We start from the raw sequence: 15296 nt of genomic DNA on the forward strand, positions 1-15296 counted from the left end.
GAGTATAACTTGCAGTCAGTACTGGCAAAGGCCAGTTTCTTGAGATTTTTGAGGCAAGCAGGAACTCTGACTTCTCTTTGTTTGTGAGGCCACAAATTACCAAAAATAAAACTCTGTGGTTACTTTTTTCTTCTACAACAAAAATTGCAAGGCTTACTTTTACATACAACTTTCAGTTCGTTTTCCTTTAGAAAAAAGACCGACTTGAGTTGTAAAAAATAATTTTAGATAACACCTGGAAGGCAAAGCTTAGTAATAAAAGGTCTATTTTATGTTTTAGTAGTGTGATCTTCAAAGGAAAGTGAAACATTTACTTACCGAAACTGAGAATTTACTTTGAGGCAAAATTAAGACTTCTTGTTTCCTTTTTTCTTTTTCTTTTTTTTGAATCAAATTACAACTTAAGAATGTGCTATGTGACACAATAAAAAGTAATAGTAGTTCTATTAATTTGGAAGTGCAAATATAATAGAATATAAACTATTAAAAAAGCTAACCCTTGTCTGTTATTTTAACAGGATGACAGCATGCTCTTGGGAGCTTGGCATTTCCAACTGTATGTGCCTCTAAGAGGCTGGGGGTTAGTGCACATGTTGAAAATGCCAACCTTCCCAGAGCACAGCATTTGTACTACAGTAATGATATTACAGCCATTCCATAAAAGGAGATGTGATGGTGGCTTGCAGTAGCTGCTAGCTCTCATTTCATCCTGGAGGCAGCCACGCGAGATAGTTATTATTATCCTTTTTGGTAGGTCATTTAGTTGAGTCATGATGAAGTTTTAAGGAAGAAGGATCTATTTTTTACAAAGTTCTGATTCTTTCTAAAATCCTGCCCTACCTTGTGCAGCTTGCATTCTCTGGCCTCTGACTTTCTCATGTAGGGTAGACGGTACATTATGCCAAAAATGTTACTAAAAGAGTTGCCAGTATGTTTTCATTATTTAAATGATTTCTGTTATACAAAAAAAACCCTCAATTATGGAGGGTCCCATGGGACATTGTACAACAAGCCTCTTTCGTGAAAACAAATATGACAATGTACATTTTTTAATATTTTGTTTTGTATTCTTAGGATAGTTTATGAAATACGATTTTAAATGGTTGTATAGCAAATTATCTGAGAAACCACATTTTGAAGGATGGAATCTTGGAGCCTTTACTAAAGCATTAGCAGTCTGTAGGCAGCCAGTTGTTACAAATGCCTGCAGACCACTAATACACGTAACCCTATCAGGAAACAGGCAAGAGAGGAAAGCAAGAACATAAACAATACCAACAAACCAATTACGCTTCAATGGAGAGCTGACTTGGGATGCCATGATGACCAGAGACTAGACAGGAGACAGAACACAGGACAGGAACATGGAGACATGCGGCATGGCGTAATGACACCCGAGCTGTCCTGACCCTAAATAGGGTCAGATCACGGGGCTGGGTCACAGGAAGCACCCAGTCCCAGGCACTTGACTGACTGGTTCAGTAACCTATAGGCCAAGTGCCCATCCCTGTCTCTAGGGATTCAGGAACACCCATCACCTGGGGATGGGATTTCCCTTGTAGGAATTCAGGCCCACCCATCAAGACAAGATGCCAGATAGTGCAACTCACCATGTGGCCAATGATGGCACTGGCTAGATCTGACCTCCACACTACAAAATAGCTGTATTAAAAATACACTGAATTTTTTTAGCCTACATGCTTTTATCCTTATACCTAACTTCTTAAAAGTTGAAACATTGATTTAAAGAATTTATTTAGAAATTTTGTATATTTTTGTCTTAATATTCTTATTTATATTATTATCATCATCATTGTTGTGGTATTGCTGAGTATCAAACCCAGAACTTTGAGCATACTAAATATATGCTGTTTCACTAACTCCTCCAGCCCCTGTATCCAGTTTTATATCACAAATTATTTCACTGTCACTTACTATGTTTATTACTTAAATGTATTTTGACTAGAAAAGCTTTATTTGGATTGTAAATGTAATCATCTAAGTTTTAACGTTGTTTCTCAGACCATCAGCAATAATATCATTACCACGTGGGTTGAATCAAAGCTGTGAATCCCAGCAATCTGTGTTATCATTCGTCCTCTTGTAATTCTGATGCACATTCTGTTCAAGAGCCGCCAGTCATTGTATGCTTCACATGCCAAGAATATTTATATTCTTTCATCTAAAAAATTTTTAAGTACCTCCTCTGAGACACTTGTCTGTGACTGAGATGTCTCATTGTCCAAGCTTCCAGCTTAATTCTGAATGTAAGGAGTGGACTTGTAGAACTAATCTTGAGTTTTAAAGTATCTTGGGCAGTAGGCCAAAGTGTTTAGATTTTTGTGACTTCTGTAAAGCATAGAACGCATTACTTTGAAGACCTTTATAAGTTCCCTCATATAATATAGTTTTAGGGCTCTAGCCTATTTCAAGAACTGTCCTGGATCCTTGGACTCTTGATGAAAGATGCTGCCCTTTTTTCAGCGGTGTTTGACAATGTTTATATACAGTGTCTGGATCCACTAGTTTACTTTTTTTCATCTTTTAAAATCATTTGGTATGGAATGGTTTTGTCTGTGCATGTTTATCAATTATATTGTAGAAACTCCATATTCCTTCTGTTCCTTAAGAGGCTTATTTAATTAGAGTATGTTCTACCACTGTTTATCTGAGAGAACTTCAGTTTCTCTATTTGTAAAAGGGAGACTGTCATGTCTACTTTAATATTGTGGTGGAAATGAAGTGGATCAGAGGCTGAGTGTGGGATAAGACATTAGAAATGAGTTAGGCCAACGTATGAGGGTTCCTGCTGAGGTTAAAGTCTGTCCAGAGCTGCAGAATGTGGATTGAGGAATTTGGCTGTCAAGACGTGCATACTCCCCTCTCCTTGATCTGGTAAACAGATGTTTGTCTTCAGAGTTATCTACTCCTAAACAAACATGTAAGCATTACTGAAAGTTGTGAGCAGCAGCAGGAAATAAACAGGTTAAAAGATTTTCTACCTCTTCATCTAGATCTTTGGTAGGTAAGACAGAGTTGTGTAGGTATGTTAAGACTTGATATCTGGGCAACAAAGGGCCCCCATAAGTTTCTGTTTGCACTTCAGAAGTTGAGGACCCAGAGGTCAGAGTTAGAGAGTACTGAAGGAAAGAGGCTCTGAAAAGGCTCGGTCCTAGAGAGGAAGGGCTGTTGTTGGGATCTCTTCTTTTAAGAAAGGCTGCTTTGCTTTGCTTATATTAGAAAAAAAAAGTTGACATCAGAGAAAGCAGCTTAAATTTAAAAGATAACAGCAAATTACTTATGTTTCTAAGCATTTTGCAGAGTTATAATTATGAAAATACGAACTGGAATTGTACCTAATTTTTCATTTCATCAGAACCCTTTGCTGGCTGTCCACCCATGATCTGAGGGTAGACAATGGATTGTTTCCCTCAGACATCACATGCTACAAATGCAGAAATGATCCCTGGAAAATTACTTGGTGTTAATGGAGGTGGGCCCACATACTGTAGGATTTGGAATAACACAGCGTGTGATAGGCTTTTTTCCCCCCATTAAATAAAATTCAGTATTCTCCTATAAACTAGTACTACTTCTTAGTTCGCATTTGCAGATAGTCAGGTTAATAGGTAAGTGTCTTACTTTCAGAAATATTCTTAACTAATGCCACTTATATCTAACACAAGCATTCTGATTAAGAGGATCTTTGTATGAAATGTTGTAAAACTCTAAATTAATGAGAAGCAAAAACGAATAATGAGCAAAATGCTGCTGGGAACTCTTGGTTGGTCCCATCTACTGCATGCTCCGTAAATTTTTATGTTGTTTGTATGGTATGCTGCAGTTTATAGTCTGGCCTTTGCATTAATTTACCACTGTCTTTCTCAAAATATTAATGAAGTGTAGGAATGTTTTCATTTCAAATAGACATTTTAAAAGTGGACCTAAACTAAAGCTTTTGCTTAAAAATTAATTTTTCAGAAAGACAAACTGCTGCTTCATTTGTGTTTGCCAGCAAAATATCCTAATGTCTCTCTATAAGCTATTTAAGCTTAGCATTAGAAAATTAGGGCTAGAGAATTTAATTAGCAAGCTCACAGGATGTAGTATTTTTAATTTAGGATTTACTTTTGAGAAAATTGCGTGGTTGAAGAAGGAATATGATATTTTGCTTAAGTTGGTTCTTAAGTTGAATTTTTTGTCTTTCTCTTGGGCCTTCTAATGTCTGTATGTTTGATCTGGAAATTGTGCATGATTTAAGTAAAATGGTTTGTTTTCACATTGATGACTAAATTCTGGGCTGTTGGATTGCATTTACGTTTTTGGGAGGCAACTATTAATTCATGTACTTTATCAGGAACACAAAATAAGTATTAGTATGCTTCCAATCCAATCTAATGTACTTAATGGATGAATGTATTGTAAGAATGTTAAATGTTCCTACTTTTGCTCTTTTAGACTTTGCTTTAAGAAAACAACAACAAAAAACCTTACAACCCTTGCTGCCCTTTCAGCCATAACATTACATTGCCTTGGTTTCTGCCTTTAATTTCCCTGGGGGTTCTTTTTATTTAGGAAAGGGGTGGAAGATGTATTTTTGTAAGTACTACACCATTGCCTCTGTTACATTCTTCAACAAAGGATATTTTACCTGAGAGTCTCATGCACAGGGTGCATATTTTTCTGAAAAGAATGCGCCATGAAAGAAATAGTTTTTAGCTTGTATATTTATTTCACGTTTGCCTGTTTATTTTAACTTAGAAAGTTTCTAACACTTGGGGTTTATATATCCATTTTGTAGTAAACTGAACACATATACAAACAAAATGGTTAATCTTTACAATTTATTTTAAAAGTTTCCTTTCTATTCTGATATTGTAGATGCCCTTGTTCCCTTTAAAATAAATTACACATTTGCTTAGACCTAAAAAACTTGCAGTTAAGGTGAGCTTTCTAAAAAGTATCAGCAAATAACTAAATATTTTCTTTTTCTTTAAAAAGTTTTATTGTAAAGTTTATGTACATAGGGATTATACTTCTAAATGTTTTCTTTTAAGAAACTTTAGTCATGTATTAAATGAAGTTGATGACAAGAATTGAATGTGTTTATGAGTAACATACTTGCCCCATGTATATTTCTTTACTGAGTCTTACTAACTTCTGACTGCTACTGTAATCCAAGTGCATATAATGCCCTAGCAAAGACAGTTTGGAAAACAATACTTGTTCTTCCATGTCTTGGCAGTACATTTAATAACAGCTCTGCAACCTTACAATCTCCCACTTACAGAGTACCACTAGTGCTATTGCTTATGGGAATTATACCCATTGGTACTTAGTGAATTTCAAGTTAAAACCAAGAAAAATGTATTCCATTAAATAATAAAAAATAATGTTAACAGAAATTACACACTTTTAGGAAAAAGGGTTTACTACTCAAAAGAAATAATTTATTGAGAAGAGCAACTTTGTTTTATGTCTGAAAATTTCTCTAATGTCTTCAGCTAGGTTTTCCTATTTGTGTCATGGCAATAGTACATGTTATGTAATCTCTGGGAAGCTAAATGTACACATGAGAGACAGTTTAAAAAGTCAGTAATGTTTAGGTATCATTGTGAAAATTTCAATATCAAGGGACACCTCCCCCTCAAAGTGACTTAGAGGTCTCAGAATCACATTTTGCAAATTACTACATCATAACAAACTGTAAGCCTAAGTATATATGGTTACAAGAAAAATCTCTCCCTTCTAGTATTTTCAAGTTTCTCTGTGTATGAAATGAATACTTAGAAAGACCTTAATAGGAAAATGGGGAAAGAACTGGATTCGGTAGAGGTACAAATGATTGAAGTTTTTTCAATTTGCTATTAAATACCAATGATTAGTGTTCTAGTGTTTCTCTGCCTATGACCCCCGACATGCTCAGTCATCCATCCCTCTTATTTTCCAATCTACCTCATGAATGAGACCTCCTCCCCTCAAATTCCATTAGCCTAGAAAAAGAAAATCTTATGGATAAAGGAAACGTGTCCACACCCCTCCCGTTTCTCCAGATGAGAATGGAAAGAGAAATAAAACTTAATGAAAGCTTTCACTATGTGCTAGGTGCTTTGCATATGTTATTTCATTTTAATATTCAAGCAATCATGTATCTCTATGCATGTTCTTGCATGAATGAAATGAGACTCAGAGAGGTTAAATAATATATATACATATATGTACATTATATATATATATATATGGCACACAGAGTTTAAGTGACAGAACCTGATTGTGAACCAAAATTTTTATGTTCTCAAGGCCTATGCGCTGCTTTGCTTCTCTTCTGTTGTTGCAGATTGTGAGAATATTGACTCACTGATAGAATGGTGATTTGAAAAAATATTTACTGCCCTATGAAGTTTCTTGTGGAAAGTTTTCATAGGTTATATTTTAGAGAATTAAAGATTTTAAAAAATTCATAATTTATTTCAGTTTTAGTTCACTGAAAATAAAACATTTAACTTATCATATCTTACCAAAAACATGGAAATTCTTTTTTTGTGTGCTCAGTTATTACCCTTCAATAGCTGGTCATTACAGCTCTTTAGAACTGCAAAAAGATAAATCTGTTTTCAGGAACATGATTTTGTTTTAAGTTAGTACCTTAGAGATGAGAGATGGATTGACTGCTAGAGGAGAGGATGTGGTCTTGTCTTACAGTCCTATTAGTATTGTTGTAAGTAATATTGTCATTTCTCAACTAGGTGCTCTGATAGAAATTGGGACTCACAGAAAATTAGAATTTCAAAGCTTCTTGAGTTGGAGAGGCCAAGACATACTATACAATTCTGTAGTCAAGTTTGATGGAATTCCTTCATTTTGGCTCAGTACTGTATGGCATTAAAAATAATTTGATATAAAAATACAATTTTAAACAGTTTGAATACTTAATTGAAATTATTTGGACAGATGAAGTGGTAATCTTTGGTGGCATCAGATTAATGGAGTCGTATTAAACTTTGAGATAATTTTTTCATGCTTTTGAATATTTCTTGGATTGCGCATACTGCATAATTTGTAGTTTGATTTTTAAAACACAAGAATAGGAGTTTGGAGATGTGCTTAGTGAAGAGCACTTGCCTAGCAAGGGAAAAGCCCCTCAAGTTTGGACCTCATGATTGGAAAAACAAAAAATGAACAAGAATAGTAATGTTCAATGTGACATCAGGTCATATGTGGGGTTCTTTTCACTCAGGATTGATTGTACATTATCAGGATTCAATTATACACTACATTCTGACTTGTACTGAACAACTTAGATGAATAGGGTCATTCTAACAAAAAATATTTGACAGCTCTACCAGCTTTTCTAAGGACTTCTTCTTTGAGAGGTAAACCAATCTCTTTTGAGTCACTTACTATGTTATCTCCTTTTTTTTTAAGTTCTTTTTTTTTTTTTTTTTTCTTTTTTGCCAGTCCTGGGGATTGGACTCAAGGCCTGAGCACTGTCCCTGGCTTCTTTTTGCTCAAGGCTAGCACTCTGCCACTTGAGCCACAGCGCCACTTCTGGCCATTTTCTATATATGTGGTGCTGGGGAATCAAACCCAGGGCTTCATGTATAGGAGGCAAGTACTCTTGCCACTAGGCTATATTCCCAGCCACATGTTATCTCCTTTTAGACTCGTTTTTACAATTGTTAATTTTTTTTTTATAGTACCAAGCTTTAAATCCATCAGGACATCTAGATTGTTCGGCTGTGTTCTACTGCTGAGCTACACTCCTAACCCTCCATGCAAGTCCTTTGCTGTTGTTACTCTTTTCAATAGCATATTGTACAAAATAAGAATAATATTGTGATATTTTCATTCATGCATATAGTTTATGTTCATTGTATTATCCCTAAATTACCCTCTCTTTTCCACCCTCCCCCTTCCCGCCAGTCCCATTCCTCTTCCCAACTAGTCCTTTCCTGTACCTTCATGTTTTTTTTAAACAATCTGTGTTCCTCATATTAAAGAATCCTTGAACACTTTTTACTAACTAGTTTCACACATTTGACATCTTAATTACCTTGATTACACTTGTGATTCTCAATATTACTTTTGTAGACAAAGATTGTATCTAGTAAAAAGTGTTCAGGGGAAATTAAGTGGTAATGTTAAGTGGAAAGAGGTAGATTTTTACAAATGGTTAGTTTTTTTTTTTTTTGGCCAGTCCTGGGCCTTGGACTCAGGGCCTGAGCACTGTCCCTGGCTTCCTTTTGCTCAAGGCTAGCACTCTGCCACTTGAGCCACAGCGCCACTTCTGGCCGTTTTCTGTATATGTGGTACTGGGGAATTGAACCCAGGGCCTCATGTATACGAGGCAAGCTCTCTTGCCACTAGGCCATATCTCCAGCCCAAATGGTTAGTTTTTAACTATTCTATTATGATATCTGGTTTCCCTGCAAGCATGTATGTGATAGCTTGAAAACAGTTTTCTTTAACTAAGTAAAGAATGTACCTAGGAGTTTTCTGGACTCTTTTTATTTATTTATTTATTTTGCCAGTCGTGGGGCTTGGACTCAGGTCCTGAGCACTGTCCCTGGCTTCTTTTTGCTCAAGGCTAGCACTCTGCCACTTGAGCCACAGCGCCACTTCTGGCCATTTTCTGTATATGTGGTGCTGGGGAATTGAACCCAGGGGCTCATGTATACGAGGCAAGCACTCTTGCCACTAGGCCATATCCCCAGCCCCTCTGGACTCTTATAATCTACTTTTAATTTTTGTCTTAGTCTTTGTCTCATAGATTTTTAATTCTGTAAACTTTAGAGTATATATGTTAGAGAATGATTATTAAGTCAGGACTACTCTTACTTTTTCTTCATTAATCACATCTTTTCAAGGACTTTACTTTTACATGTAATGTTTCTCATGAGAATATAGACATAAATTTAAATAATGTATTTTCTGTGTATCTTTTCTTTTTTTATAGTCTTAAGTATATTTCAGCCAGAGACATTTCTTCTTTTTTTCCCCATTTATTGTCAAAGTGAATTACAGAGGGGTTATAGTTTCTTATGTAAGTCAATGAGTACATTTCTTGTTCCACTTGTTACCTCCTCCCTCATTTTTTTCCCCTCTTCCCCCTCCCCCTTTCCCTCTCCCTCAATGAGTTGTACAGTTGGTTTTGTTAATTATTGCTTTTGGAATCGTTTGTCTTTTATCCTTTGTCTCTCGATTTTGGTATTCCTTTAAAATTTTTTTGGAGAAAAACTGGTGTATCTATTTTGAAAGAAGGATAGTGTTTATCATCCCAAATGGTTTATCATATGATTCTTTTCAAATTTTATTATTGTGAAGCAATAAGAAAATAATTTACAAAATGCTGTCTTTAAAGTGATACCTTTGGTAAAAATGACTACATTTTATAAATGTTGTTGAATATCAATTATCAGGATGAAATTAAATTACTGTGAAACATTTGAGTAGTGTTTCTTCCATCTGTGGCTTGGATAGCTTCTGTTGGAGAAAAGTAGGTACAGAAATTCCATGTGGAAACCATTGGGATTGTCTGTTCTCAAGTCACATCCCTGCACTTCATGTGTACTGATTCTCTCAGAGGTCCTTCCTTTTTTTGTGAACAAAAGAATTTGAAGAAGCAGTGGGTAGTTTGAGAGATTTTTTTTTATTATGAATGTAGCACAAACAGCAGAATGTGAGAGAGAGCCAAGGACCTCATTGTACAACACAAGTTTCTGTCTATCACTTGAACTATTGAGGTGTAAATCAAGTCCTAAATGCTCCCAAAGGGATTCCCTTCTCATTGCCTTCAAGTTTACAACTTGCCATGGAATATTACTTTTAGAAAGAGATGAAACTTGATGCTGTTCACCCGACCACCCCATCTTTCCCATGCATTCAGGGCAAGGTAGTGTGGAATGTACAAGTAGTCCAGGATTGATTGATACAGAATAGTGGTGGGTGACAGTTTGTAGTTGACTTATCTAGAACTTGGCAAGTAGGAAATAGATGCCTGAGTGTGTTAAGAATTATAACTCTTGCTGGGAATATGGCCTAGTGGCAAGAGTGCTTGCCTCGTGTACATGAAGCCCTGGGTTCGATTCCCCAGCAGCACATACATAGGAAACGGCCAGAAGTAGTGCTGTGGCTCAAGTGGCAGAGTGCTAGCCTTGAGCAAAAAGAAGCCAGAGACAGTGCTCAGGCCCTGAGTCCAAGGCCCTGGACTGGCAAAAACAAAAACCAAAACAAGAATTATAACTCTGGATCCTTATGGACAGTGTTTAAATGTCCATTGGTCAAAGAGCCTGTAGAAGATTGTTGAAAGTTTGAGATACAGAGCTACCAGTGTTTTGTTTTGTTTTTTCCCCCTTTGAGATGCGGAGAGTGGGTGTAGAGTTTAACCTTGTGTCTGAATCAGACTCAGACTTTATAGTATGTATGACATATATAGTGAGCTCTATGGTTCTCTTAGCAATTGCTACTCACACATATTGTAACATTGGGGCATATGCTGTGTATTTTACAGGAAATATTACTAAATTTTTTCTCTAGTCAAAATTTGTGAAAGGGATTCCTGTAATTACAATGTAATTTGACAGACTGGTGGCTGCCTAGAATAAAGGAAGAGAGAAGGAGGAAGTACTGAAAAAATTGTTTTAGAAGAAAGCTAAGCAACTTGGCTTTTATGTTAAAATTCAAAGATATTTTCTTTGGTCTTTAATACCACAGACTCAGTCAGAGTAAAGTAATGACTTATTAGTGTTGTGATCTATTTGCTATACACATTATCATGATGTTCTCCAATAATCATTTTCTGCTAGCTGGGTAAAATATAAGTCAGTGTTGATTACCATTTATTGATTGATCGATTGATTGTTTTACCATTTGAGAGGGGGAGATGCAGTGGCCTGAATGCTATATTTGAGGATAAAAGCTGTTGTATCTTTTTTTTTTTTTTGCTGCTATCCAGTATAACTTGTTTTTAAGAGAACTTTTCATATAGCATCAGAATACAGAAACTGAACTCCTTTTTTTTCCACATAGGTTTCCACTTGAGCGGCACGGTGACAGAACCTGCAATACAGTCAGAGCCAGAAGCTGTTTGCAACGTGGCCATCAGCTTTGATCGTTGCAAGATTACCTCAGTGACCTGCAGCTGTGGAAACAAGGACATATTTTATTGTGCCCATGTTGTGGCACTGTCTTTATATCGAATCCGCAAGCCAGATCAGGTCAAACTGCATCTTCCCATTTCAGAGACTCTCTTTCAAATGAATAGAGACCAACTACAGAAGTTTGTACAGTATTTGATCACAGTGCACCACACAGAAGTTTTGCCAACTGCTCAAAAATTAGCAGATGAAATTCTTTCTCAAAATTCAGAAATCAACCAAGTTCATGGTAAGTACAGCCATCTTATTCTACAAATTTCTCCTCTGTATTTATTTATAAGCCTGATTCTGTGTAAATGAATATAAAGTGAATAAGCCTGAGCAGGTAGGTCTTGAATGCTTAATCATCCTGGGTAGGGTAGAGGAGGTGACATTGATTCAAAAGGCATGTGCTCATATATTGACATTTTGAATTGAAACATCTTTGTAAACCTACTTAAAGATAATAGAATATAAATTAGAGAAATCTTTCACACATTGAAAACTGGTATTTATTTGTATAGTATTTTATACATTCCAAATATGTCAACTCACAAGAATATGTGCAACTTTTCAGAAATATACATGCTACTTTTTCATGTAGTAAACTAATATAGGAAAATAATTTTGTCAAAATATAGGTAGCTGGTGCTTTTAAAACATTTGGACATATTTTATAAGGTAATGTTTTAAAGATCACCCAATTTGCCTGTTTCTTTTGGTTAACATTTCTTTGAGGTAAAGATAGAAGGATTGGACTCAAGGCCTCCAGCATTCTACTTGTGTCATGTCTCAGTTGTATATAATTTTTTAAAACTTAGGAATTTTGTTGAAGAAAGTAACTCACCCTTGTCTAAGCATCTTAGGTGTCTAACATTGTTACATTTGTTTTATTATATTTATTACAAGTCACTCTACCCTGTTGTTTTAGGGTTTTTTCAAAGTCTTAATAGAGTAAATAGAAATGTCAAAAGAAAGCAATTTGAGGTTTTAAAAAAATATTATGAGGTATGAAACTCAGAAAAGTACCAACTATGTGAATATGCAGATCAACAAATACAGCAAACCACTACCTTTACCAAGAAATGGCTTTCAGCACTTTTTAGGGCTTCCTATGTCCTCTTCTGGTCATAGACTCTTCCTTTTTCCCCTTGCTAACAAACAACCCTGGATTTGTGTAGCAATAATTTGGTAATGGTTGTCATGTTTTAATAATACTGTTATATACGGTGTTAGTTTGAATTGTTCTTATATTTTATATATCATAGAGTATGATTCAAATATAATCAATCAAAATTAGGGTGGTAGAATTTTGTTCATATTATTTCATGTATCTGTAGTTCATTTTATTGCCATAGATCTGGAATAGCCTTGCCCATTATAGTGTGAGCCTTGCCTGGGACTCCCACTTGTCAATCCTGGCTATTTAGGAGTCTAAGTCCTGGAGGATCTTTTGTTTGTTTGTTTTCTTGCCAGTCCTGGGGCTTAACCTTAGGGCCTGGGCACTGTCCCTGAGCTTTTTTTGCTCAAGGCTAGCACTCTGCCACTTGAACCACAGCACCATATTCAGCCTTTTCTGTTTATGTGGTACTGAGGAATCGAACTCAGAGCTTTATGCATGCTAGGCAAGCACTCTACCACTAAACCACATTCTTAGCCCCGTGGAGGATCTTAATTATAAGGCAGCCCAGTCAGAAAAGTTCGTGAGATTGCATCACCAAATAGCCATCAAAATACCAGGCTGTATCATGGCTAAAGTGGTAGAGTACCGTCTAGGAGTCAGAAAGCCAAGTGACAGTGCAAGATCTTTAGTTCAAACCTCCATACAAGCATACTTAAGTTACACACACACACACACACACACACACACACACACACACACACACACCAAAACAAGTAAAGTAAATTTTAATAGAATGTTTTCTTTAACTCAGTATATTCAAAACATCGATTTGATCATCATATCACTGTACTGCTTCAGCAAAAGTACTGATGTAATTTATGACTTTTTTTTAGATGATGTCTGGAATCTAATGTCTGTTACAGCACATCTCAAATCACACTATAGCTACACTGTAAGTGCAGCTCAACTACTGCTAGTGGTTACTAAATCAGATAGGCCAGCTCTAGAGTATTCTAGGTATGAGAATATCACTATTTATTTATTTGCCCATTCCTCTGTTGATGGGCCTGTTTTGAATAGAACTGCTATGAACATTCTTTTACAAGTCTCTTGGTACTGTGAAATGTGGTTTTTATGTCAGAGGAAAATCCTCATAGTTATATTTCTTCTAGTGCTCCTCATATCAGGCTCAGCTTTATTAAAGTAGCATTATAAGGTGTATAAAGCATTTTACTGGTTAGAGTCTTCCAATGTTAAATAACGTAAGAGCAAATAACTCTGTCATAGACGTACCTGTGACCCACTGAAAGCACATGTATTCAAGGACTTTTCAAGTAGACTTCTTCTTTGTCATATTATCTGTCTAAAATCTTGCTGCCTTGTGAAAATTCAAACTAGCTAACAGTCATCTCAAGATTTTTAGGAACCTATTTATGACTTATTATTCAATAAAGGCAGAAAAATAGGATATACCAATTCTCCTGACTTTAATGCGTACTTCCTCCCCACCCCACCCCCATTTTTCTTTATTTTAGTTCATGTAATCCAGTTAGGGTCACTTTGTTCTCTGAATTCTAGTTTAACCAAAGGTCCACATCAATGACTAGATACTTATTGTATTTGTCTTGCTATTATAAATGATTGCAGCCCCATTTCTTACCTAAAGGATTTTAAAACGATTTCTGCCTTGAAATACTGTCACTAATGAAATAATATAAACTGGGGTTACATGTAAGAATATGTTCACATGTATTTATATTTCTTTCAGTTTCTAAAGGTAGAAGAAAAATGTTAGGGGAATATTGACCAAACACAGATTGGCTTTAGACTATATGATTTTTCAGATAACTTCTTTGTATGAACAACATCATGAGGGAAGTTTAAATTGCCAGCTTTTCCTCCACTTAATTTATCATCAGATTCGCTCCTAGCCTGGACATGGGCCAGTTATATGAGTTGCCTTCCTGTCTTCTATTGCAGTGTGACAAGTGGTAAAAAAGAAGAGAGGTAGGAAACAGGGCCATGATCTTACCTAATGAAGTGGGAAATCAGCTCCCTGGAGGGCCTAACTTTTAACTGTTAGATTAATGGCAAATAGGGGATGGGACTAAAAGTGTTTTGCTGTTACTTGTCTATATGGTGCCACTGGCCTCCACACATCTATAAAGCCATTGTTTTTATTAAATCTGTTTTAAATCAGTACTTCCTGGTATGTCTTCTATTTGTATTTTGGGAAAGAAAGGCACAGTGCAATTTACAAGAAATATGAAATCCCTTGATTTCAGTTCTTTTCCCTTTCATTGAGAAAACCTACCTGAAGCTTCTTACAATTCTTTAAATTGGTTTTCCTTATTATTTTGAAATATTTTAGAAGAATTCTATCCCAAGGAATTGTTAAATTGAAAATTTATCTCACATTTTTTCTCCCAATTTTCTTCTAAACGAGGTAGTAAATTTATAATTGCCATAGTTTTGCACACAGGTATTTGGAATATAGACCTCGTCATCATAACAATTAAGTCTTTCTCAGTGGATCTTTCTGTGTTTTCATAAAATTTCTGTTAATTATGTTATAAAATTAACCCCTGAATGCTGTCAGTGTCTGCAAGATAGTGAATGGGTCACTAAGGAGATTGTCAGTTTTAGTTCTGTAATTTAATCAAAATTGTTTGCGCATCGCTTTATATCTGAACAAACCTTCCACTTTCCATATTGGCAAAAAAAAAAAGGAAGCTAATGTCTTTGCTAAGAGCTTATCTCAAGATTTATTGATTTTGAAGTACTAACTTTATTCTCTTGCATATTTTAATTCAGACTCTCCTAGTCCTTTATGTTTCCAATCAAAGGAGATGTATTATAGATTGCTAAATTGTGGTTTAGGGACAGAATATTGAGCCTCTAGAAGTCAAAAGGTCCAGTGTTTCCTATGTGACTTTGAGTAGGACTCAAATTTTTCTCATTTTTAAAATTATTCAATCTTCTATAACAATATAGAAATAAATTTAATATGTAGATTTATATCAAAGTAATATTGATGC

The 15296-nt window shown here is 35.6% G+C and overlaps 1 protein-coding gene across 1 annotated transcript in view; it reads left to right on the top strand.

Moving 5' to 3' along the window:
• Positions 1-15296, top strand: part of Zswim6 (zinc finger SWIM-type containing 6) — a 181295-nt gene that overhangs the window by 97316 nt on the left and 68683 nt on the right. Inside the window, exon 2 of the mRNA XM_048368406.1 lies at positions 11029-11385. Coding sequence (XP_048224363.1) covers positions 11029-11385 — 357 coding nt within the window. The remainder of the gene's footprint in view (positions 1-11028; positions 11386-15296) is intronic.

This window comes from Perognathus longimembris, chromosome 19 (assembly GCF_023159225.1).
Source record: "Perognathus longimembris pacificus isolate PPM17 chromosome 19, ASM2315922v1, whole genome shotgun sequence".
NCBI classification, from domain to species: domain Eukaryota; kingdom Metazoa; phylum Chordata; class Mammalia; order Rodentia; family Heteromyidae; genus Perognathus; species Perognathus longimembris.